Here is a 25,557-nt window from a genome sequence, read left to right as displayed (position 1 = left end):
GCCCGCACCTCTCGTGACGCGGGGGCCGGGCCGCCGCCCCGCAGCCTCCTCCAGCGAGCGCGGACCGCGCGGAGCTCGCCTGAGGCGCCCGCTCGCCCCGCCTCGGCCCGCGCCTGCCGTGCCTTGGCAATCCTGCGAGGCAAAAAAACAAAAAACAAAAAACACCTTAGGACGCTCAGGGGAGAGAGAAGCCGGCCCGGCCGGAAGCTACGAGGCGACCCCCTACTCAACCCGGCTTCCGACAGAGAAAGGCGCGGGCGCCCGCAACCCGCACGACCGCAGAGACGACGCCCTCCGTCCCGAGGCCGCACCCGCTCAGCCCGGCGACCCCCCACCCCCACCCCACTCCCGGGCGGCTGCATCCTGCCCCCCAAGCCCAGGGTGCGTGCTCCGCTCGAGGGTCAGGGTCACCCGTCTCCCTTTCAAGCAGCGGCCCCGGGCGCCCAGCTCCGGAACCGCCCGGAGGGGACGACCGCACTCCCTCCACGTGCGTGGCCGGGGCCGTTAGCCGCCGCCCGGCTCCAGCTCCCGCCCGCGTCCGCCCAAGCGAGCGCGGCAGCAGGGACACCTGGCCACCCTCTCTGCGGCCCATCGCAGGCCCCAGCCCCGCTCCGGCCCCCGCCCAGCGCGCGGCACCGCGCACAGCCCCGCGCCCACCCTGCGCGCCTCCTCCGCCCTCCTCCTCCTCCCCCGCGGGGGCGGCGCCTCGATGGGGCGGGGCCTCTGGCGAGCGCTGCGGCGTAGCCAATGGGCGCCCGGCTTACTCTGGCCTCTCCCCCGCTCGGCTGCCAATCGCGGCGGGCGGTGGTGTAATACCGTGGAGTGGAGTTTGGTGCCGCGGCTGCCGCGGGCTGGAGCGGCGCGGCCGCGGGGGCTGCTAGGGTATTTCGGGAAGGGGGCGTGAGGCGGCTGCGGCGGGGGGCTGAGTGCGGAGGCGGCCGAGGCCCAGAGAAAGAAAGGAAGGAAGAGGGCGGGGAGACCTTCGCGGAGGAGGCGGGACCGGCCGCGCTCCTCACCTCGCGGCGGCGGCGGCAGCGGCGGCGCCGCCCCCTGCTCGCGCTCTCCTCACGGCCGCCGGCCGCCGACCCGCCGGCCACTGGGGCGAGAGCGGTGGGGCCGGGCGGCGGCGGCGGAGGCCGCCATGGCGTTCCTGAAACTCCGCGACCAGGTAGGTGCTGAGCGGCCGGGCGGGGCCGCGCCGCCGGGAGGAGGGGACCGAGGGCGGGCCGGCGCCGTGGGCCCGCGCGTCCGCGGCGGGCTGGGGGCCGCGGCGCCCCGCCTGTCAGAGCAGCCTGGGCGCGGTGCAGCCCACGTGCCGCGGGGGTCTTGGCGGCCGGGGCGGCCGGGCGGGGTCGGCGCCTCCGCCGGGCTCCGCGGGCTGCCGGGCCGGCGCCGCCGCTGTCCTGCCTGCCAGGTGAGGCTTGGGCCTAACAGGTGGCCTCCAGCAGCCTGCGGGCGGGCGGGTGCCGGCGCGGGCGACCTAGGGGCGCGACCTTGGCCGCGCTGCCCCCCCGGGTGGTGCGAGGCTCACTCCCTGCGGCTGGAAGGCGCTTGATTTCTGTCCGGAGACCCCGTGTGCGAGTTCCCAGCGCTGTTTCCTTCTGACGTCTCCTGCACCATCTTGGTTACTTCTCTTGACTTGGGGAGAGCTGGCAAAAGAATACCTGAAGTGCCAAAGACGCGTTACCTCCTGGCACTGGAAAAATACTTTGTATCCAGGACCGAAATTGCAGCTGTGGCTGAGCGATCGGTGGCTTGAAACGGTGCAAGGGTGGGCATTAGTGCTCTCAGGAGATGCAGGCGCTCCCCCGACATTCGCATCTCCCTTGTCAGGAATTGGAAAATTCACGCGTGACATTTTTCCGCGGGCGCCGGCATACTTAGAATGCAATGAAATTATTTGTTGCCATTTCATTTCCTGAACAGAAAATAGTGAACCGATCTGAAGGGAGAGTAACTTTCATGCCTTGGAAAATTGCCCAGAGTACCCCTTTGCAAGAAATGATGGGCAGAGACTCGAGATGTACTTTTGATATTATGTCGGTAGATACTGCACCTTAACTTCTAAATCTGAGTAGTATCAGTAATTCCCATTTCCCAAGTGAATTTCATGTTCAGGCTGATGACTAACCTTGTTTAGCACTTGGAGTGGGGAGAGTTTTAGATAGTGTTAACATGAAGGCGTGATCCTTTGGGGAAAAAAAAAACTTAGGTCTATGAAATTACATTCAATATAGACAATTTAAATTAATTAAAATGAGGTAAATTCAGTTCCTTAGTTTTGCTAGCCAATTGCAAGTATTCAGTAGCCACGTGTTGTTCCTGACTTCTGTACAGAACAGGGCCCTGTTAGGACATGCGTCCTTTTGGAAAGTTCTGTCGGACAATGCTGTTACACCAATAACAGGTAAAGCGTACACCATAAACCATATCCTACTACTTCCTATGCAGTTAACACATGCTTTGCTTTGATGGTGTGAAACTCAAGATACAGGTTTTCCAGTAACCTTTGCTGAGTTAGTGACGCTTCATGCGTCCATAAATGATGGTAAAGGTAATGAGTGATTGTTGTTTTTTGTTTCCGGTCCTACACTTTGGAAAAAGGGAGTTTTGTGATTTAGGTTCTTGTCTGTGTTAGGAGTTTGAGCATCCTGTTTTATTCACCATCAGGCTTAAACAGACACAAGATTGTTTTCAGTTGGACATAAAACCTAATTGAACTTTTGCATTTGTGTGTTTATAATTGCAATTATAAAGGAGTTGTGATGCTGTGTCATTTTATATGATTTTTATTAGCACTCAGTGATGGCATTGGCTTTTTTTTTTTCTTTGAGGTTTATTTTGTCTATTTGAAAGACAAAGTTACAGAGAGAGGTCTTCCATCTGGTGGTTCACTCCCCAAATGGCCACAATGGCTGGAGCTTAGCTGATCCAGAGCCAGGAGCCAGGAGCTTCTAGTGGGTCTCCCATGTGGGTGCAGGGGCCGAACCACTTGGGCTATCCTCCACTGCTGCTTTCCCAGGCACATTAGCAGGGAGCTGGATCGAAAGTGGAGTAGCCAGGACTCGAACTGGCACCCATATGGGATGTCAGTGCTGCAGGCCAGGGTTTTAACCCGCTTTGCCACAGTGCTGGCCCCGGCATTGATCTTTAAAATGTCACCTCTAAACTTGCGAGTATGTAGACAAGTTAATAAAGTGGTATGGTACAGAGAAAAAAACATTGAGGTTTACTGCTAAACTACTAAATAAATGGTGCAACTGAGCTGTCTTGGAAGACTGAGAAATGAATTGGCTTTAATGGGAATAGCTGTTTAAAAGTCATCTAATATGTTGATGCTTTGCTAGCTGTTAGAAATAATGGTAAGAATGGGCCAGTGCTGTGGCTCACTTGGTTAATCCTCCACCTGCAGGACCGGCATTCCATATGAGTGCCGGATTCTGTCCCGGTTGCTCCTCTTCCAATCCAGCTCTCTGCTGTGGCCCGGGAGGGCAGTGGAGGATGGCCCAAGTGCTTGGGCCCCTGCGCCCGCATGGGAGACCAGGGGGAGGCTCCTGGCTTCTGGCTTTGGATCAGCACAGCGCCGGCCGTAGTGGCCATTTGGGGAGTGAACCAACGGAAGGAAGACCTTTCTCTGTCTCTCTTTCTCTCTTACTGTCAATAACTCTACCTGTCAAATAAAAAAATAATAGTAAAAATGAAATGGAGTGGAAATTCTCTTAACCCTTCCAACTACAGAAAAAGCATGCGGTTCAGGAATTCTTTATTTGAAGGCAAAGAGGATAGAATCTGGATAAGTGCACAAAATACCAGACATTGAAGGTATTTTGGATAACTTTTAGCTCAAAAGCCTTATATACACTTGGTGGGAAATAGAATCCACTTTTCTGTTTGCATATTCACCTTGTATTTTGTTTTCTTCTACGTTTCAAAATACAGTTTACTACATAGACACTACGAATGGGTAGAGATTGGTTTTCCTTATGTGTTTAAGTATCAGGAAGGTTCTGAATGCTTTAAATACAAAATCAGTGAACAAAGAAAGAAATTTATTCTTATATCTAATCAGTAATCTGAATAGACAGCTCTTCCTCCTTTTCTTGCTAACACCTAATTATGAGTAGATGTAGATGAAAATAAGTTTTAATTATAAATAAAATGAAGATAATTTCTGTAGGCATAGATAGTTTTTTTTTGTTTTTTTTTTTGTTTTTTTCCTGAACTGTTTTACTTTATACATCAGGGTTGCAGAACCTTTTTTCTACCAAGGGCAGTTTGGATAATATCATTTGTTTATAATATCATTTGTGGGTCCTGCAAATTGATCAACTTAAAAACTAGCCTGCTGGGGCCGGTGCTGTGACATAGTGGGTAGAGCTGCCGCCTGGAGTGCCTGCGTCCAATATGGGCGCCAGTTCGAGTCCCAGCTACTCAACTTCCAATCCAGCTCTCTGCTGTGGCCTGGGAAGGCAGTGGAATATGGCCTGGGTTGTTGGGCCCCTAGGCCCATGTGGGAGACCCAGAAGCAGCTCCTGGCTTCAGATTGGCATAGCTCTGGCTGGTGCAGCCAGTGGGGAGTGAAAAGTTATTTTTTTATTTTTTCAACAAGTGTTACAGTCATGATTACTTGTAATTACAGTTTAATTCATCAACAGTATATCCTAGTAAGAAAGGTAGGAGGTCTTTTTTAGATTAGTGGTCACAAGGTATATAGCAACTGACTCTTCATTATTAGAAGACCATAGGACATGTTAGAGACAGCCGATAAATCAGTTGCTCCTCAGCTCCAGGTCACTGTTGCTGTGCAAGTGGGCCTAGTATTTTTAAAACTTTTTTTTTAAAGAGTTATTTATTTATTTGAAAGGCAACATTAGCGAGAGAGCGATTGCTTGATGGATCGATCTTCCATTCATTGCTTCACTCCCCTAAATGGCTGATGCTGAGCTAGGCTGAAACTAAGAGCCAGCAACTGCTTCTGGGTCTCCCAGCACTTGAGCCATCTTCTGCTGCCTTCCCAGGCACATTAGCAGGAAGCTGGATTGGAAGTGGAGTAGCTGGGACTCAAAAGTAGCTTCCAGTATGGGATGCTGTTATATGGATTGCTGACATTCCAAGTGGCAGCTTAACCAGTGTGCCATAATACTGGCCCCGATGCTGTGTATGTTTTTGTTTGTTTAAAAATTTATTTGCTTATTTTAAAGACAGAATGACACAGGTGTGGGAGAGAGATTCTATCTACAGTTCCCCCCAAAATGGCTGCAGTAGCTAGGTCTTGGCCGGATCAAAGCCAGGTGCCAGTAATTCCATCCTGGTGTCCCACATGGGTGACAGGGACCGAAGCGCTTGAGCGATCTTGTGCTGTTTGGAAGCTGGATTGGAAGCACAGTAACCAGGACTCAGAACCACGTCACAAGCACCTGCTTAACCCATTGCACCATAGCACAGGGCCCAATGCTGTGGTTTTAAAAAGGGCCTTGGGTATAGGTATTTGGGAGCTTAAGGTGCTGGTCAGTATGCTTAAGTTCCACATTGGAGTACCTGAGTCTGCTAGCAGGTTCCAGCACCTGACTCCTTTTTCCTGCTAATGCAGATCCTGGGAGGCAGCAGTGATGGTTCAAGTCAGAAGTGTTCCTGCACCCATGTGAGAGTTCGATTGGATTCCTGGTTCCTGGCTTCAGGGACTGTTGCAGGCATTTGAGTAATGAACTGGGGGTTGGGAGCTCTCTCTCACTGTGTGTGTGTGTGTGTCTCTGCTTCTCTTAAGAAGAAAAGGAGGCCTAGTAAGGACCTAGTTTGTAACTGCCAGTTTAGATCATTTTGAGGAAACAAACTGCAAAATAAGACCCTTACTAAAAAGTTTTCTGTTTTCTTTGAGATAAAGTAGCCAGAGTGGCCAAAAACTTAAAGATAAAATTTACCCTTTGAAAATGTACAGTACAGTGGATTTTAGTAAATTGACAAAGTTGCAGTTATCATCATTAATTCTAGAACAGAAACCCAAAAAGAAACCCTGAACCCATTAGTGATGACTCTTCCATTCCCCCCTCCCTCCCGCCCCTAGCGACCAGCAGTCTACTTTCTGTCTCCATGAAGTTGTCTCTTTTGGATATTTCATACAATTGGGATCGTACAGTATGTTGGTTTTTTTGTCTTTTCATTCACTTAGCATAAGTTTTTAGGTGTTTATTTTTTATTTTTATTTTTATTTTGCCTGTGATGGGACCTCACTTTGGACCCAAGAGGGACCAGTAGCTTTTTTTTTTTTTTAATTTAAAAAAATTTTTTTTATTTTTACAGGCAGAGTGGATAGTGAGAGAGAGACAGAGAGGAAGGTTTTCCTTTTTGCCATTGGTTCACCCTCCAGTGGCCGCTGCAGCCGGCGCATCACGCTGATCTGAAGCCAGTAGCCAGGTGCTTCTCCTGGTCTCCCATGGGGATGCAGGGCCCAAAGACTTGGGCCATCCTCCACTGCCTTCCCGGGCCATAGCAGAGAGCTGGCCTGGAAGAGGGGCATCCGGGATAGAATCCGACACCCCAACCAGGACTAGAACCCGGTGTGCCGGCGCCGCAAGGCGGAGGATTAGCCTGTTGAGCCACGGCACTGGCCTGGTGTTTGTTTATTTTTATCTACCTGAAAGAGCAACAGAGAGAGGGAGAGGAAGGGAGGGAGGGAAAGATATCTTCCAATCTTGTTTGCTCCCCAAATGCCCACAACAGCCAGGGCTGGGCCAGGCTGAAGCCAGGAGCCTAGAATTCCATGCAGGTTCCCCATGTGAGTGGGAGAGGCCCTCCCAGCAGGAAGCTGGATCAGAAGTGGAATAGCGGAGACTTGAACTCTGGCATTCTGATATGGGATGTGAGCATGAATCTGTTGATTTTAAGCTTTTATGGCATACTATTTTTTTTTTTTCAAGATTTATTTATTTGAAAGAGTTACGGAGAGAGGCAGAGACAGAGAGGTTTCCCATCCGCTGGTTCACTCCCCAGATGGCTACAATGGCCGGAGCTGTGCTGAGCCAAAGTCAGGAGCCAGGAGCTTCCTCCAGGTCTCCCATGCGGGTGCAGGGGCCCAAGGACTTGGGCCATCTTCTACTTTCCCAGGCCATAGCAGAGAGCTGGTTTGGAAGAGGAGGAGCCAGAACTGGAACCAGCGCCCGTATAGGATGCCGGCACTTCAGGGCTGGGCTTTAACCTGCTGTGCCACAGCGTTGGCCCCATGGCATACTTGGTTTTAAACTTTTTATTGCATGTTGCTTTTAAGCTTTTATTGCATATTTAAGAATTCTGTTTAAAAAGTTTCTATACTTAATGCTGTTTCACTGTCTCCTGTAGTGTACATATATTCTGGGATAGTATTTCTGGAATTTGTTTTATAATTAGAATTAAACTTTATTTGCAGTAGTACTAAAGGGTAATAGCTCCTTCATTTGGATTATTTTTGTATAGCAACTATGCATGCTCTCCTCTGGGTTAATAGTTGTTAGGTTTCTTGTTGTATTGAAGGTGGTTTTCTTTTTTTGGACAAGGTTGGCATATATCAGCAGGTTGATGTTGGGTGGATGAGAATAACTTAACCACTACTTTGTATAGTAAAAAGTTCTCACTTGATAAGTACCAGGAGTGGAGCTTTTGACTTTTCAGAAGGAAAAAATGATATTTGAGAAATATAGTTGGGGTTATAGAATACATGAAATGTCTGAAGAACACTGAAATGCAAGTACTCTATATCAGGTGTTGCCCTGCTTTGTGATTGGAAGACATAAGGTTGAAGTGGCTACTATCTCTGCTTTTAAGGATTTTGATTAGAAGAGTAGAAAAGATAAATGCAGAGTGTATAAGAAGTAACATGAAAAGGTTAACAGAAGTTGAAGGAAAACATGTGAGGCATACAGAGGGTCTTCAGCAAGTTCATGGAAAATGCATGTTGTGAAAAACTGTTTATGTGTTTCAAAATTTTTGCACCCAAATAAACATCTTTTCCATTTTTTCACAAACTTTTTGCAGTAGTATCTTTATATTATTTGAAAATATAACCTACAGTTCATAAATATTGAATCCTAAGTTTTTTGACTTCTTAGGATACTTTTTTTTTTTAAAGATGTATTTATTTATTTGAAAGGTAGTGTTACAGAGAGAAGAGACAAAAATCTTCCATTTGCTGGTTCACTCTCCAAATGGCCACAACAGCCAGAGCCATGCAATGCAAGGAGCTTCTTCTGGGTCTCTCACATGGGTGCAGACACCCAGGTACTTGGGCCATCTTCTGCTGCTTTCCCAGGAGCATCAGAGGGGGCTGGATTGGAAATGGAGCAGCCTGGATTGGAACTGGTGCCCATATGTGATGCTGGCACTGCAGGCTGTGGTTTAACCTGCTGCACCACAGTGCTGGCCCCTTTAAGATACTTTTTATGAGACAAAATAATGATCAGATGGTCTGATTGTAGGTAGAGGGAGACCTTCCTGGCAAAGAAAAGGTATTTAAAGATATTTTAAGGATAAGTAGAAGATTTTGTTGCTATCAAAAGCAAGCAGTTGTGCATGAAAGGAATAAGTGGAAACTATGAAGGCAAGAGAGTAGTATATTTATGTGGGGTAGTGAGGAGATTTCCAGTTTGATGTATGTATTTGGAAAAGATAGGAGATAGATTAGCTAGCTTAACACTGACTACATTACAATAATATTGGTTCAGCATCTCTAATCCCAAAAATCCAAAATTCTTGATTTAGGAGCATTTTGGGTTTCAGGTTTTCAGATTATGATGTTCAACCAGTAATATTTCCAAATTTGAAGAACTAGGAAATCAAAAACACTTCTGGTCCCAAGCATTTCTAGTAAGGGAAAATCAACCTATGGACCCAGAAATTTGGACCTCATTGGTGGGTGATGGGCAGTCATCGCTTGGCTTTCTTAAAATATAGGATCTGGGCCGGCACTGTGGCTCACTTGGCTAATCCTTTGCCTGCAGCGCTGGCACCCTGGGTTCTAGTCCTGGTTAGGGCGCTGGATTCTGTACTGGTTGTTCCTCTTCCAGTCCAGCTCTCTACTGTGGCCCAGGAAGGCATTGGAGGATGGCCCAAGTGCTTGGGCCCTGCACCTGCATGGGAGACCAGGAGGAAGCACCTGGCTCCCGGCTTTGGATCAGCGCAGCGGGCCGTAGCGGCCATTTGGGGGGCTGAACCAACGGAAGGAAGACCTTTCTGTCTGTCTGTCTGTCTGTCTCTCTCTCTCTCTCTATATATATATATATAAATATATATATATAAATATAGGATCTGTATGTGTTTCAGCAGGAAAGGGGTGTGTGTGTGTGTATGTGTGTGTATGTGTATGTATCACTTTTCTCAAGGGGCTTCATAACTTTATTAGAGCCTCAGCGAAGTCCATGACACCTGAAAGTTATAGCCACTACACTACAGGTTTAAAAAGAGTAGATTACAAGTGGGAAGAGACACTTAAGACCAACTAGTTAGCTAGTATCAGACATATTTAAAATATTTTAGTACAAACAGAACATTAAATACTAAGCTGAAGTTTGAATGAGTGCGTCTTGAAAAATTCCTACATTGATGGTCTACTTATGAGGGTATTTTGAAAAGTTGTTAGAAAATGGACCTAAAAGATAAATTTATTTAGGTATTAAAAATTTTGAGATCCATGCATACTTTTTTGCAATATACATTTTTCATACATCTTTTGAAGACCCCATTATATGCATGAATTTCAAAAAAATTTTGCCAGAATAATTTTGATTGCATTTTCTTAATAAATGTTTTGCCACTACTTTGTACGTGTGCATATGAGAATGCCTTATATTCATATGGTAATTGACAGTTTTGTATGTAGTCCCAGTAGGATAAATTAAACATTATGGAAATAGGGGCCAACATTGTGGCACAGCCTGGGACACTGAGATCCCATATGGATGCCAATTCCTGACCTGGATGCTCCACTTCTTTCCACCTCTCTGCTAATGGCCTGGGAAAGCCGGGAAAGATGGCCCAAGTACTCCTTGGAGACCTGGAAGAAGCTCCTGGCTCCTTGCTCCTGCCTGGCCCAGTGCTGACCATTGCAGCCATCTGGGGAGTGAACCAGGGAATGGAAGATCTCCCTCTTTCAATGTAACTCTTTTAGGTAAATAAATAAATCTTAAAAAATACAGTTTAACATTGCTTATAGTAGTAAAAAAAAGCACATAATCCAAGTAGTCAGATTTACATCTTCAGCATTTTGTCTTATTCCCCCCCTCCAGTATAATGTAAATTTATATTCAGTGAATGCACTCTACCTGGGATAGGGATATCCTGGAAAATATAGCTGGAGAGAATAGTTCAAGATTAACTCCTTTGTTCTGTGTAACGTATCCTGTGGACAGTTCATGTCAAAGCATATCAGTCATACAGTAATATTTCTAATTTGAAGCAAATATTAATGAAATTTTAGTTATTAAAACAGTATTTTCAGTGGTTACTGGGATTTTGTATTCAAATGTAAAACTGAAATAATTAAAATCCTCAAATACTGTAGCTTTAATTTCTACTTTCATTCCCCTAGCCCCAATGCTTAAATAAACTTTTAGGTGATTCTTCCATCCTCTTTAATATAATACTGATTTAAAGAAAAAAATGACCAAGAGTCTTCTGTGTGTTGATCGGCTTACAAAGCAGAGAGTCTGGAGAGAATTATTAGTCCCATAAGTGTAGTGACAAAGCTGCTATTTTTTTTTTTTTAAGATTTATTTTATTTATTTGAAAGAGTTACAGAGAGTGGTAGAGACAGAGAGAAAGGTATTCCATTTGCTGGTTCACTCCCCAGATGGCTACAACAGCCAGAGCTGTGCTGATCCAAAACCAGGAGCAGGAGCTTCTTCTGGGTCACCCACGTGGGTGCAGGGGCCCAAGGTCTTGGGGCCATGTTATACTGCTTTCCCAGGTCATAGCAGAGAGCTGGATCAGAAGAGGAGCAGCCAGGACTCGAACCGGCGCCCATATGGAATGCCAGCACTTCAGGCCAGGGCTTTAACCTGTTTAAACCTGCTGCGCCACAGTGCTGTCCCTGAAAGCCACTTTTTCCTAGTAAGTTAAGTTCAAGTTCTTAATTGGTATTTACTCATTAAAATTTATTGTAAATTTAAAGGTTTATCTTTCTTACTCTTAAGAAGTTAAAGCCACAGATAATACTAAAAACATTTACATCACAAGATAGTTAAAGTTTACTTGAAAAGAGGGGGCAGCGCTGTGGCATAGTGGGTAAAGCCGCTGCCTGGAGTACTGGCATCCCATTTGGGCTCCAGTTCGAGTCCCTGCTGCTCATCTTCTGATCCAGCTCTCTGCTATGGCCTGGGAAAGCAGTGGAAGATGGCCCAAGTGCTTGGGCCCCTGCACCCGAGTGGGAGATCCAGAAAAAGCTCCTGGCTTTGGATCATCGTAGCCATTTGGGGTGTGAACCAGCAGATGGAAAACCTCTCTGCCTCTGCCTCTGCCTCTGCCTCTCTCTAACTCCACCTTTCAAATAAGTAAATCTTTAAAAAATACTTGAAAATGGGAAATTGTGTAGAAAAATTCTTGTTCTAGAAACCTAGAACAAGAGTTATTGTGGTTGAGTGTTATTGTTATTTCCTGTTACTAAAGGTACTAAAAAAAGAAAAGATATGTATCCTACAGGTATAAATTATTCTCCTGCATCAATTTCTGGGTGAAAAGGTTTGATAGCAGGGCAGGTGGTATGGCACTAAGTTTTGCTTGTAAACCAGCATCCCATATTGGAATGCAGGTTCAAGTTCCAGCTACTCAGTTTCCAATCCAGCTCCCTGCTGATGCTCCTGGGAAAGCATAAGATAAATCTTTTTTTAAAAAGTTTGATAGTTTTTTTTTTTTTTAAAGATTTATTTGTTTATTTGAAAGTCAGAGTTACATAGAGGAGAGGCAGAGAGAGAGAGAGAGATCTTCATCCGATGGTTCACTCCCCAATTGGCCTCAACGGCCAGAGCTGCGCCGATCCAAAACCAGGAGCCAGGAGCTTCTTCTGGGTCTCCCATGCGTGTGCAGGGGCCCAAGCACTTGGGCCATCTTCCACTGCTTTCCCAGGCCATAGCAGAGAGCTGGATTGGAAGTGGAGCAGCCGGGACTCAAATCAGCACCCATATGAGATGCCAACACTTCAGGCCAGGGCGTTAACCCACTGTGCCACAGCATCGGCCCCAATGGTTTTTTTTAAAACAGTTTTATTGAGATCTAATGTAGTCACACATTTAAGTTGTACAGTTTAGTCTTTTTTAGCATAGTCCCGGAGTTGGGCAGAATGACCACCAAGTTTTCGAACATTTTGTCATGTGAGAAAGAAGTCTCAAATCCCTAAACCATCATCTCCAAACCTCCAGCCTCCTGCTGCTAGACAATTACTGTCTCTCTACAGATTTATCTGTTGCAATTAGCATGGATTCAGGGTTCATCCTTATTACAGTAGGATCCATATTTCTTTTTTTATTGCTGAATAATATTTTATTGTGTGGACATACCATTTTATATTTATCCACTCGTAGTTGATGGGCATTTGAGTTGTTTATACGTTTTGACTATAAATGATTGATGCCGTCATGGACATTTGAGTGCAAGTTTTTGGACATAAATTTTCATTTCCGTGGGATATATAGGAACAGAAGAGTTGAGTAATTTGGTAGCACTGTAGTTAGTCTTTCAAATGAGTAACATTTTACATTCCCAGTAGCAGTGCATCAGGATTCTGATTTCTCCACATCCTTGATACCACTTGTTGTTTGTCTTTTAAATTATGGACATTCCAGTGTATATGAAGTAGTATTTTGTTGTGGTTTTGGCTTGCTTTTCTCACCCTCACCCAACTCCACTTAGGTAATGATGTTGAACATCTTTTCATGTGTTTTTTGGCTGTTTTTATTTCTTCTTTCTTCTTCCTCCTTCCTATTTCCTGTTTGCTGCTTCCTTCTGTCTCCCTCTTCCTCCTCCTTTTTCCTTCTCCTTCCTTCCTTCCTTGTTTTTTAGATCCATCTATATTAAAGGCAGAGCCAGAGAGAGAGAGAGAGTAATCTTCCATCTGCTGGCTTACTCCCCAGATTGCCACAATAGCCAGTCCAGGCCAGGCTGAAACCAGGAGTTAGGAATTCCATCCTGGTCTGTGGAGTGCAGGGATCCAAGCACTTGGCCATCTTCCCCTTCTCTCCCAGGCTTAACAGCAGGAAGCTGCTTTGGAAGTGGAGCAGCTGGGACTTACACTGGCACTCCAACATAGGATGCCTGTGTCGTGAGCTGTGGCCCAACCTGCTGTACCACACTGCCAGACCCTGTATATCTTCTTTTTAAATTTTTGTTTGTTTGAAAGGCAGAGAGACAGAGCTTCTATTTGCTGTTTCACTTCCCAAATGCCCACAGCAGGTGAGACTGGGCCAGGCAGAAGCCAGTAGCTAGGAACTTTATCTAGGTTCCCCTCCTTGGGTGGCAGAGACCCAACCACTTGAGTCATCACCTTTTGCTCCTCAGGGTGTGCGTTAGCCGAAAGCTAGAATCAGGAGTGGAGCTGGGACTCATACATTCCCATATTAGAGGTGAGTGTGCCACTCAGCATTTTACTCACTAGGCCAAACACTCTCTTCCTTTGGGGAAATGTTTATTTAGTTCTTTTGCCTATTTTTTAATTGGGCTATTTGTCTTTTAATTATTATAAGGGTATAGAAACAAAAGAAACCCAGTTTCTGCTGTGATAGCTTTGACAACACAGAATACTTCTGTGATCAGATGTGTCACTTTTGATCTTTTCTCACATATCTAGTAAGCAGATTCTGTGGCAAATTCTCCAGTGAACAAAGGCAGAGTGTTCTCCTATTCAATTCGGTTTTGACACTGTCTACCTGGAGGAAGCGTCAGATCCCACAGGATGCCAGCTCAGTCCCACAAGAGGGCCTCTCTTAGATTCCAGTTGCAAAGGTCAGGGTGTTTTATCTCTGCTTCTAACTGGCTATAAATTGGGGTTCCCATTACCTTCTCTTTTTCTTAATTTGCTAGGATGGCTCTCAGAACTTGGAAACATCTTACTTAAATAATTCATTTGTTATCAAGGATGTTGCAGACAGCCAGATGAAAGAGATGTGCAGGGCTAAGTATGGGTGAAAGGGCACAGACCTTCTATGCTGTCTATAGATGTGTCGCTCTGCCAAGAGCCCCTGTGTATTCAGCCATAGAAGCCAACTGAACATAGTCCTTTTGGGTTTTTAATGGAAATTTTGTTATGTGGGCATAATTGAATAAATTACAAGTCATTAAGAGCCTTCAGCTCTCTCCCCTCCTTACAGATTGTAGATAGGGCTTAATATCTCAGCCCTCTAATCATGGCTTGTTCTTTGCCATGACCAACCCCCATTATGGAACCTTCTAGGGGCTACCAGTCCCAGTCATCTCATTAGCATAGAAAGGACACTAGTCTATACTCTGCAGACTCCAAACATTTTAGGAAGTGTATGTCAGTGGGATGGGAGACCAAATACCTCCATATTTTACAACGTCAGGATTGATAAATTGTGAGAGTTCTTCATATAGTCTAGATACAAGTCCCTTGTTAGAGATGATTTGTGGAAATTTTCTCCCATGCTATGAGTTGTCTTTCCACTTGATGCTTTACCTTGAAGCACAAATATTTTTAATTTGCTGAGGTCTGGTTTATCTGTTTTTTTCTGTTTGTTTTTTTTTTTTTTTTTTGCTTGCCTGTGTTTTGCTGTTACATCTAAGAAATTGTTTCTTAAGCCAAATTCATGACAGCTTACTCTTATGCTTTTTCTGAAAGTGTAGTATATCAAATAGTAGCCCTTAAAAGAAAGGTCCCGGTCCTAACTGCTGGAACCTGTGCATGTGGCCTTATTTGGAAAGAGTTTTTACAGATATAGTTAGGGGAAGGATCTTGATGAGTTTATCCTGGATTAAGGTGGGCCCCCAGCCCAAATGGTGACAGTCTTTGTAAGAGAAAGCAGTGGAGAGCACAGAGAGGTACAGATGCAGAGGGAGAGAGGGGGCAGGGATTGGATTGTGCAGCCCCAAGCCTGTAAACACTACAACAACCGGATGGACGCCTTGTTTTCTTTACTTCTTTTACCTACCACCAATCTGAGAGAATAAATTGCTGTTGTTTGAAGTCACCAGATTTGTGGTCATTTGTTATGGTAGCCCCGGAAAGTATGTAAAGATGTTTATAGTTTTAGCCCTTATATTTAAGTTTGTGATCCTTTTTGAGTGAAGTTGTATATATTCTTCAAGGTAAGAGTTTAATATCTTTTTTTCTCTTTTTGCATGTAGATACTACTTGTCATAGTACTATATGTAGCAAAGACTATTCTTTCCCCCATTGAATTATCTTGCCATCCTTAACAGAAACTAGTTGTCTAGAAATGTGAGTTTATTTCTGTACTTTTTTTTTTTTTTGAAAAGATTTATTTATTTGAGAGAGTTACAGAGAGAGGGAGAAAAGAGAGAAAGGCTTTCCATCCACTGGTTCGCTCCCTAAATGGCTGCAAAGGTTGAATCTGAGCTGATCTGAAGCCAGGAGCCAGGAACTTTTTTTTAACTTCCCACGTGGGTGTAGGGGCCCAAGCATTTGGCCATCTTATACTACTTTCCCAGGCCATAGCAGAGAGCTGCTGGATCTCGAACCGGTACCCATATGGGATACTGGCACTGTAGGCAGCAGCTTTACTTGCAGTTACACAGCACTGGCCCCAATGTCTGTACTCCTTAATTCTTTCTATACCAGTGACGGTCTGTGTGCCAGTCTTTATGCTAGTACCACATTGTCTTGATTACTGTTGCTTTGTGGGAAGTGTAAAATTGGGAAGTGTGAACCTCTACTTTGCTTTTTGTTTTTCAAGATTTTTGCTTTTTTGAGTCACTCATGTTCCCTTATGAATTTTAATGTCCACTTGTCAACTTCTGCCAAAAAGACAGTTGGGATTTTGATAAGTATTGCTTTTATTCAGTAGGTCAGCTTAGGAGTTATTGCCACTTTTGCCCTTTCATACCATGAACATGGAATACTTCCTACTAAGGTTCTTTAGTTTCTTTCAGTAATACTTTGTGGTTTCTAGAGTGCAAATTTTGGGTTTCTCTTTTTATATCAATTGCTAAGTTTTTTTTGTGCTGTTGAAAAGGCGTGTTTTCTTCATTGTATTTTCAGATTGTTTGTTGGTAATATATAGAAATTCAGTTTTTATATATTGTATCCTGTAACTTCTAGTTTATTGGTGCTTAGAGTGTTTTTTTTTTAGTAGAGTCCTGAGGCTTTTCCTTGTAAATTTTATATGTGAATAGAAATAATTTTACATCTTTCTGGTCTGGATATTTTCATTTCTTTTTGCTGCTCTGACTGGAACCTCTAGTATAGTGTTGAATAGAAGAGGTGAGAGTGAACATCCTTGTTTTGTTCATGATCTTTCATTAATGTTAGATGTGGGTTTTTTTTTTTTTTGTAGATAATTTTTATTAGGTTGAGGAAGTTCCCTTCTATTTCTAGTTTGTTGGTTGATAGCTTCTTAAATATGTAAATTAAATATTAGTTCCCATTTTGGGCAATAGCTATTTTGAGTATAATGAAATCTTAGGAAGGAAAAATTCCCTGTTTTCAGCTAAGATCACAGTATTGTCAGAACTTGTCCATTCTAGAGACTTCCAAATGTTGTTTCTTTAATAACGATTCTGGGACTGGCATTGTGGTATAGCTGATAAAGTTGCTGCCTGCGACACGGGTATTTCATATGCATGCCAGTTTGAGTCCTGGCTGCTACACATCTGATCCAGCTCCCTGCTAATGGCCTAGGAAGAGCAGCCGAAGATGACCCAAGTACGTAGACCCTTGTCACGCACATGGAACACCTGGAAGATACTCCTGGCTCCTGGCTTATGTGGCCATCTGGGGAGTGAACCAGCAGATGGAAGATCTCTTTGTCCTTTTCTCTTTTTAACTCTGACTTTCATATAAATAAATATTTTAAAAGATTCCAAAATTTGTGGTTCTAGTTTTGCATTTTCAGCATGATTGTTGCATATATTCATTTGGTCAGTTGATTTTTTTGTGTGTGTCAGATGCTATACCAGACTTGCAAAGGATATAAGAAATGTGTTCAGTGAATTGTCAGAAATTAAATAAGGTTAAAGCAGAGGGTACTTACAGTGTCAAGAGATGTTAAAGGGTCCTGTGTGCTGAAATCTGAGGAGTTGGAACTTTGCTTTGGAAGGCAGTGATGAGCCACTTAAACATCCAAAGCAGGGAATCAAAGCCAGATTTGTATTTTTGATAAACTCTTGATATGTAGTATAGGGTATGGATTGATGTTGTTGAGTTGTGAGCAGGGGAACCGGTGGGAAGTTCTATTTGAAGGGGGTTTTATTGAAGACATGGGCAATGAAGGTGGATTCCAGAAGTATTGAAAGGGACCAGTGCTGTGGCTTAGGTAAGGCTGCCACCTTAGGTGCCAGCATCCCATTTGGGTGCTGGTGCAAGTTCCGACTGCTCCACTTCTGATCCAGCCCGCTGCTGATGTGCCTGGAAATGCTGTGGAAGATGGCCCAAGTACTTAGGACCCTGTACTCAGGTGGGAGACCTGGAGGAGGACCCAGCTCCAGCTGCTGTGACCATCTGGGGAGTGAACCAGAGGATGGAAGACCTTTCTCTCTCTCTGCCTCTGCCTCTTTGTAACTCTGCCTTTCAAATAAATAAATCTTTTTTTTTTTTTTTTTTTTTTTTTTTTTTTAGTATTGAAATAAAATTGACAGGCTGTAGGAGAAGGATGAATAATGACTCCCTGGTTTTTAGTTAGGGTGCCAAGTGGATAGTGTATGCTAGAAGAAGAGCTGGTTTGAAGGTCAGGTGAAGTTTTGGATATATTGATGTCCTGGTGGGACATTTAAATGAAGGGTTGTAGAAGACAGTTAAATGTTAGTGTTTTAGGTGGTAGTTGATGTGAATGAGGTCATTCAAGGAATGAGAAGAGCTCATGGCCCAAGGAGAGTATAATATGAGTGAAGTAAAGGAAGCCCTGAGAAGAAGCTACAAATATTAGTAAGAAAGCCATTAGAGACTGCCATCACAGGCCAAAGGAGGAAAGAGTTTCCCAAGTTATACCTGTTACCTTATGGAGGTAAAAGCATGCAGGTTCAATGTTTTTATTACTTTTTGGGTGTTCCTTTTATCCAATAAATACATTGTCCATAGAAATGTTTTTCCTGTTTGCCCCAAGCTCTTTTACTTCCTAAGCCACTATTGCCCAACTTGGGAAAATATCAGACTCACTTGGCAAGCTTAAGTACATACAGATTCTTAGAGTCTCATTTGACCTGCTGAATGAGGATCACCTTAGATAATGCTGCAGAATCTGTATATATATATATATATATATATATATATATATATTTTTTTTTTTTTTTTGTACAGGCAGAGTGGATAGTGAGTGAGAGAGACAGAGAGAAAGGTCTTCCTTTTTGCCGTTGGTTCACCCTCCAATGGCCGCTGCGGCCAGCGCATCTCGCTGATCAGGAGCCAGGTGCTTCTCCTGGTCTCCCATGCAGGTGCAGGGCCCAAGGACCTGGGCCATCCTCCACTGCCTTCCCGGGCCATAGCAGAGAGCTGGCCTGGAAGAGGGGCAACCGGGATAGAATCCGGTGCCCCAACCCGGACTAGAACCCAGTGTGCCGGCGCCACAAGGCAGAGGATTAGCCTGTTAAGCCACGGCGTCGGCGCAGAATCTGTATTTTAAAACCTCAGTGATGAGCACTGAGGTTTTACCGATCTTGTTTCCTTTTCTTTGGGGCCCAAACTAATATTTACTAGCCCCCTTTGTATTTGGAGATGGCCATATAACTGAGAAATGAAGCAGAAGTGTTGATCGTTGATTTCAGCCCTGACAAATACAGGGTACTTCAAAAAGTTCATGGAACAGTGGAATTATAAGTTTATTGGAGTGGGTGTTTGACCTGGTGGTAAAGATGCTCCCATTTCAGATCTGTGTACATGAATTCATTTCCCACCAATGCAGGTTCTGGGAGGTAGCCAGGATTTCTTGAAGTCATTGGGTTCTGGCCATGCTGAGGGAGACCTGGATTGAGTTCCCAGTTCCTGGGTCAGGCCCTAAGAATTGTGGGCCTTTGAGGGGTGGACCCTCGAATGGGACCACTTTGTTGTAAGTTATTTTCATGTAAAATATTTTGAAATTCATGCATATATGAGGGATATGAGAGATCTTTAAAAATTTTCATATTATGAAAAAACTATGGATTTCAAAGGTTTTATGCACGAAAATAAATGTCCTTTAATTCTATTTTTTCGTGAACTTTTAAGAATACCCTTGTGCAAACCTTAAAATGAGACTCTTCACTGCCCTGACTGTAAGGCTCAGGATTGTTTGCAGGAGCAGCTTTAGAAATTATGGGTCAAAGGGAGCTCTGTTAGCCTGTGTTGTCCCCAGCCTCCTCATGACCCTAGCTGATCATTAACATGGATTTCTGGACTTCATGTAAGCACTATATAAAAATGAAACTACTGTTATGCTACAGTTTGGGGATTTGTCTATTACAACATCTGTTATTTAATCAGTACAGCTTCTTAGTACGGTTATTATATGAAGATTAGAATTTAGGAACCACTGCATTTGGTTTGACTATATTTTTATATTCATTTATTTGACAAGTAAGTCTTCAATTATTGATTTTCAGATTTTGTATGCTATTGTGTTTTCTCTAATTATATGTAATGGAAATAGTTATATTTAATATCCTGATTATTAGATTAAAAATATGTCTACTACCTGCTGGTTCTTGATATTGGGGATATATTCTATGCATACAACAGAGTCTGTCCCTACTGGTGAAAAGATAGGGTTACATACGAACACTTATTTTACCAGTGTTTTAGGAGAATTCTCTATTTTGTGAAAGATTATATACTAGGAAGTGTGTGGTTCCAGAGTATCCTACTGGATTCTGCCCAAAATGAGCAGTGGCCCTGGGAGAGCTGTAAACAGGCAGCTGATAACTACATCCTGGAGAAATTCTGGAGTTCGTTGGCTTGAGGGTTAACAAAATCCAGCTTTTAAAAAGAGATATGTAAGCAAATTGCAGCTTTGGGGTGAGCAGTAGAGTTGAAACTGCTGAATAGTAAGTGTTAACCTTAGTCAAGTAGGTGTAATAAGTGGCTTAATTAAGGTTATAAGCAAGTAGATAGAAACCATCATGTCTGTGAGAGCCTAAGTGATTCAAACGGAGATGTCTGGGATCAGTAGACTTCAGGAGGGTAAGGCAAAGAAGCTGTCACTTTTCAGACATTCTCATTGGGTGTTACAGCATGACCAAGAGAGGGAAGCAGGTACTTGGAGTATTTCTTAGTTGAGAAGCTAGTCAAGCAAAAAAAACTGAAACATGGTATATATGGGTTGTAGAAATGGCCTGGCAGATTGTGTGTATGTTCATTATTAGTTTATCCATTCACTTAACAGAGGATGCCCTTGCTATTTAAATAAACTTATTATAAATTAAAATAGAGAGAACATTATTGTTAATCTTACCTTTCATCATAATTTTTGTGAATTACCTTCACTTAAATTTGCATGTAGTAATTGCCTAACTGTTGTAGATCAATAGATATATTATTTTGCATTTCCTCATGTATTGTTCTAGAATGTCCTATGGTTTTGATTATTGAAATATTGCCTTTGGGGCCAGCGCTGTGGCATATCAGGTTAAAGCCCTGGCCTGAAGCGCCAGCATTACATATGGGCGCTGGTTCAAGTCCCGGCTTCTCCTCTTCCAATCCAGCTCTCTGCTATGGCCTGGGAAAGCAGTAGAAGATGGCCCAAGTCCTTGGGCCCTTGCACCACATGGGAAACCCGGAAGAGGTTCCTGGCTCCTGGCTGGCTTCGGGTCAGTACAGCTCCGACCATTGCGGGGAGTGAACCATTGGATGGAAGACCTCTCTCCTTCTCCCTCTCTCCCTCTCCTCCCTCGGTGTAACTCTTTCAAATAAATAAATCTTAAAAAAAAAAAGCTAATGTTTAATGATAAAACAATAAAAGTGAAGAAATAATAGAAATAATATTAAAAGAAGAAATATTGCCTTTAAAATGTCATTAACCAACCTGTTTGTGTTTTTTTCCTCCTACACTTGATCTTAACCAAAAGGCCGAGAAGCAATGTTTTTTTCTCCTTACCTACAGTATTGTCCCTTCCAGGCCTTCCGGATTTCTTTATAAAGTTGAAAGAATGGGGCCCAACATTGGTGTAGCTGGTTAAGCCACAGCCTGCAGTGCCAGCATCCTATCTGGGCGCTGGTTCAAGTCCTGGCTGCTCCACTTCCAATCCAGCTCCCTTTTAATTTGCCTAGGAAAGCAGTGGAAGATGGTCCAATCCCTGGTCCTCTGCACCCATGTGGAATGTTTTTAAAAAGTCTAAAGAACCCTTTACATGTTCGTCTTGTTCTCAAGCCACTGTTTGGAACTTTTGGGATTTCTTTTCTTTGACTACAGCTTCTTTCATTGTCAGTTTTTCCACTTTACCCGTAGGGAACCTGAGCTTTATGTATTGGCACCTGCTTCTCGTGGTCAGCTGGGTTCAGTTTGGCGTCTCTGGAGATGCCTTGACCTCGTGATTTGAACCAGATTGTTCAGATTAGTGTTTTCTCAATAAGACTGATGGTCTTATTTATTTGAGGGAGCTACCATTCATTGGTTCACTCCACAAATGCTTACGCTGGCTGGGACTTAAACCAGGAGTTGGGGAACTCAGTCCAGGTCCCTCATGTGGGTGACAATAACTCGGTTACTTGAGCTATTGCTGTTGCCTCTCAGGGTGTGCATTAGTGGGAAGCTAGAGTCAGGAAGCAGAAACAGCATTGAACCCAGATACTCTTGAAGTGGGACGTGGGCATCTTAACCACTGGTTAACCATCTTAACCAGTATCTTAACTGCTATGCCAGACGTCTCTGCCACAATGATGTGGTTCCTAAGATTTTTTGTGGGGGGACCAGTGCCTGGTGGGTTAAGCCTCTGCCTGCAGCTCCGGCATTCCATATAGGTGCCGGTTTGTGTCCCGGTAGCTCCTCTTCTGATCTAGTTCTCGGCTGATGATCTGGGGAAGCAGTAGAGGATGGTCCAAGTGCTTGGGCCCCTGCACCCATATGGGTAACCAGGAGAAGCTTTTGGCTCCTGGCTTCAGATCATCCTAGCTCCGGCTGTTGTAGCCATCTGGGTAGTGTACCAGCGGATGGATGGAAGACCTTTGTCTCTCTCCCTTTCTCTGTCTAACTGTACCTCTCAAGTAGATAAATTAAACTTGTAAAAAAAGATTTTTTTGTGGGTGAGCTGTCTACTTTGAATACCAGTTGACTGACACTTTCCTTGTTCCCATCCCATATTTAAGAGGGTAGCCTGGTGCGGTAGGCATGGTAACCCTACGCCTACTTCATTCTCATTTCCCTCTGGGTTATTTGGTGATCTCCCAGCTCACTATCTTGCAGCCCATCGTTGCTTTGTTCTTCATTTTATTCTCTTTAACAGCCATCCCCTTTTCCTTCAAGTTTCACGTCACTTCTGACTGTCCTGGAGCTTTCATTTCTACCTTTCTACTTGAACCACCCTCCCTTTAAGTGTTGAGCCCTAATTTATTCACACCTTTAGTTTCCTCCCTTTCATCTCAGTCTTCTGTCTCTCAGCCTGCCCATTCTTTCAGTCCTCACCCTTGTTGGACCAGTGATAGAGAAGTCTGCCTATTCACGTAGGCTTTCTTACTGAGCCTCTTCTTTATTGCAGGTCACCTATTTCTACAGTTTGCTTTTTGCCTCTATTTTTTCTTATTCGTGACTCAAAGGGATGAGTATGCATTTTTCTTTTTCAAGCTATTCTACATTCCTAATCCTATCTTTATATGGATTCTAGACACTCTTAACTTTTTCATTCCTTTTACGTTTGGTCCTCTGTCACAGTGTACTGTTGTATATTGATGTCTGGATAGACATTAGCTATTAAAATTTTAACACTCAGGTTGGGCAAAGCCGTGGTAGTAATACCCATTTTGTTAAAAGTGATCCCTGTTAAATTTAAGAGTGGAAAAGAGAGGGAGGAGATGTACAATTTGGGACATGCTCAATCGGACTTGCCCCAATTGGTGGAGTTAGAAATGTGCCAGGGGATCCCAATACAATCCCATCAAGATGGCATGTACCAATGCCATCTCACTAGTCCAAGTGATCAATTTCAGTTCACAGTTGATGGCTTTGATAGGTCTAAGAGTCAAAGGGATCACACAAACAAGACAAGTGTCTGCTAATACTAACTGATAGAATCAAAAAGGGAGAGAAAGATCCAACATGGGAAGTGGGATACACAGCAGACTCATAGAATGGCAGATGTCCTAAACAACACTCTGGCCTCAGAATCAGCCCTTAAGGCATTCGGATCTGGCTGAAGAGCCCATGAGAGTATTGTTGGCATGGAAAGCCAAGATACCATGGAAAAGAAGAAGACCTAAATGAAAGATCTCTGTGAGTGAGATCCCAGTGGAAAGAATGGGGCCATCAAAGAAGGAGGTACCTTTCTCTGAAGGGAGGAGAGAACTTCCCCTTTGACTATGACCCTATCGGAATAAGATCAAAGTCAGCGAACTCTAAAGGCTTCCAAAGCCCTGGCAACTCATGACTAGAGCCTAGGGAGATTACTGACGCCATGAACAGGAGTGTCAAATTGTTAAGTCAGCAGCAGGAGTCACTGTGTACTTACATCCCATGTGGGATCTGTCCTTAATGTGTTGTCTAATGTGAAGTAATGCTATAACTAGTACTGAAACAGTATTTTTACACTTTGTGTTTCTGTGTGGGTACAAACTGATGAGATCTTTACCAATTATATACTGAATCGATCTTCTGTATATAAAGATAATTGGAAATGAAAAAAAAAAAAAACCTGGTGTTAAATTGGAAATGGCATAGAAAATTAATTTTTTTAAAAAAATATTATGTAGGATCTCTGTCTTTAATGTGCTGTACACTCTTATTTAATGCTATAACTAGTACTCCAACAGTATTTTTTTTCACTTTGTGTTGCTATGTGGGGGCAAACTGTTGAAATCTTTACCTAATATATACTAAACTGATCTTTTGTATATAAAGAGAATTGAAAATGAATCTTGATGTGATTGGAAAGGGAGAGGGAGCGGGAAAGGGGAGGGCTGTGGGTGGGAAGGAAGTTTTGGGAGGGGGGAAGCCATTGTAACCCATAAGCTGTACTTTGGAAATTTATATTCATTAAATAAAAGTTTAATAAATGCAAAAAAAAAAAGCAATACCCATTTTGAAATTCAACCTTAACAAGACTTCTGTTTGCATGTGACTTATATTAAAATACAACTTTTTTTTTAAAGATTTTATTTTATTTATTTATTTGAAAGGTACAGTTTCAGGGAGAGAGGGAGAGACAGAGAGACAAACAGAGAGGTGTCTTTCATCCACTTATTCACTGCCCAAATAGTTTCAGTGGCTGGGGATGGGCCAGACAGAGCCAGGAGCTTCTTCCAGGTCTCTCATGTGGGAGCAGGGGCCCAAGCACTTGCGGCATCTTCCTTTGTTTAACCAGGCCATTAGCAGGGAGCTGGATTGGAAGTGGAGCAGCTAGGACTTGAGTCAGTGCTCATATGGGATGCCAGGGTCAGAGGTAGCAGCTTTACTCGCTGTGCCACAGTGCAGGCCCCTAAAATACAACTTTTTAAGATTTATTTATTTGAGAGGCAGTGTTACAGAGGCAGTCATCCTTCTCCTAGTTCACTCCCCAAATGGCTGCAACGGCCAGAGCTGGGCCAATCTGCAGCCAGGAGTGGGTCTAGGCACTTGGGCCATATTCTGTTGCTTTCCCAGGCCATAGCAGAGAGCTTGATCAGAAGTGGAGCAGCTGGGACTCAAACCTTTGCCCATGTGGGATGCCAACAGTGCTGGTGGTGGCTTTATGTGCTACTCCTAAAAAAACTTTTAAGATGCTACTTACTGGCCGGCGCCGTGGCTTAACAGGCTAATCCTCTGCCTTGCGGCGCCGGCACACCGGGTTCTAGTCCGGGTTGGGGCACCGGATTCTATCCTGGTTGCCCCTCTTCCAGGCCAGCTCTCTGCTATGGCCCGGGAAGGCAATGGAGGATGGCCCAAGTCCTTGGGCCCTGCACCCGCATGGGAGGCCAGGAGAAGCACCTGGCTCCTGGCTTCGGATCAGCATGATGCGCTGGCCGCAGCGGCCATTGGAGGGTGAACCAACTGCAAAAAGGAAGACCTTTCTGTCTCTCTCTCACTATCCACTCTACCTGTCCAAAAAAAAAAAAAAAAGATGCTACTTACTTTAGCATAAAACAGCAAATCAGTTATTTGCATCTGAATTTCTTTGATTAGCAGAGTGTTGCTCTTCCCCTCCATTATGTGGCAAGTTTAAATATATGCAAGACTTAAAAAGAAGTGGGTGTTTTTGGTAGTTATGTATTCTTTTCTTTAGTCCCTGGAGACAGATCAGACTCTTCAGATAACCTCT

At 44.0% G+C, this 25,557-nt stretch overlaps 1 protein-coding gene across 2 annotated transcripts in view; it reads left to right on the top strand.

The window, feature by feature from the left end:
- The first annotated feature begins 1,087 nt into the window (after positions 1–1,087).
- ANKRD28 (ankyrin repeat domain 28) overlaps positions 1,088–25,557 on the top strand; it is a 186,865-nt gene continuing 162,395 nt past the window's right edge. Inside the window, exon 1 of one of the 2 annotated variants that reach the window (XM_062214935.1) lies at positions 1,088–1,168. In XM_062214935.1, coding sequence (XP_062070919.1) covers positions 1,142–1,168 — 27 coding nt within the window. In that variant the 5' untranslated portion in view covers positions 1,088–1,141. The remainder of the gene's footprint in view (positions 1,169–25,557) is intronic. The other variant, XM_062214944.1, reaches the window with a different exon arrangement.

Source organism: Lepus europaeus, chromosome 2 (genome assembly GCF_033115175.1).
Source record: "Lepus europaeus isolate LE1 chromosome 2, mLepTim1.pri, whole genome shotgun sequence".
NCBI lineage: Eukaryota > Metazoa > Chordata > Mammalia > Lagomorpha > Leporidae > Lepus > Lepus europaeus.
This window is presented reverse-complemented; position numbering and strand designations above follow the sequence as displayed.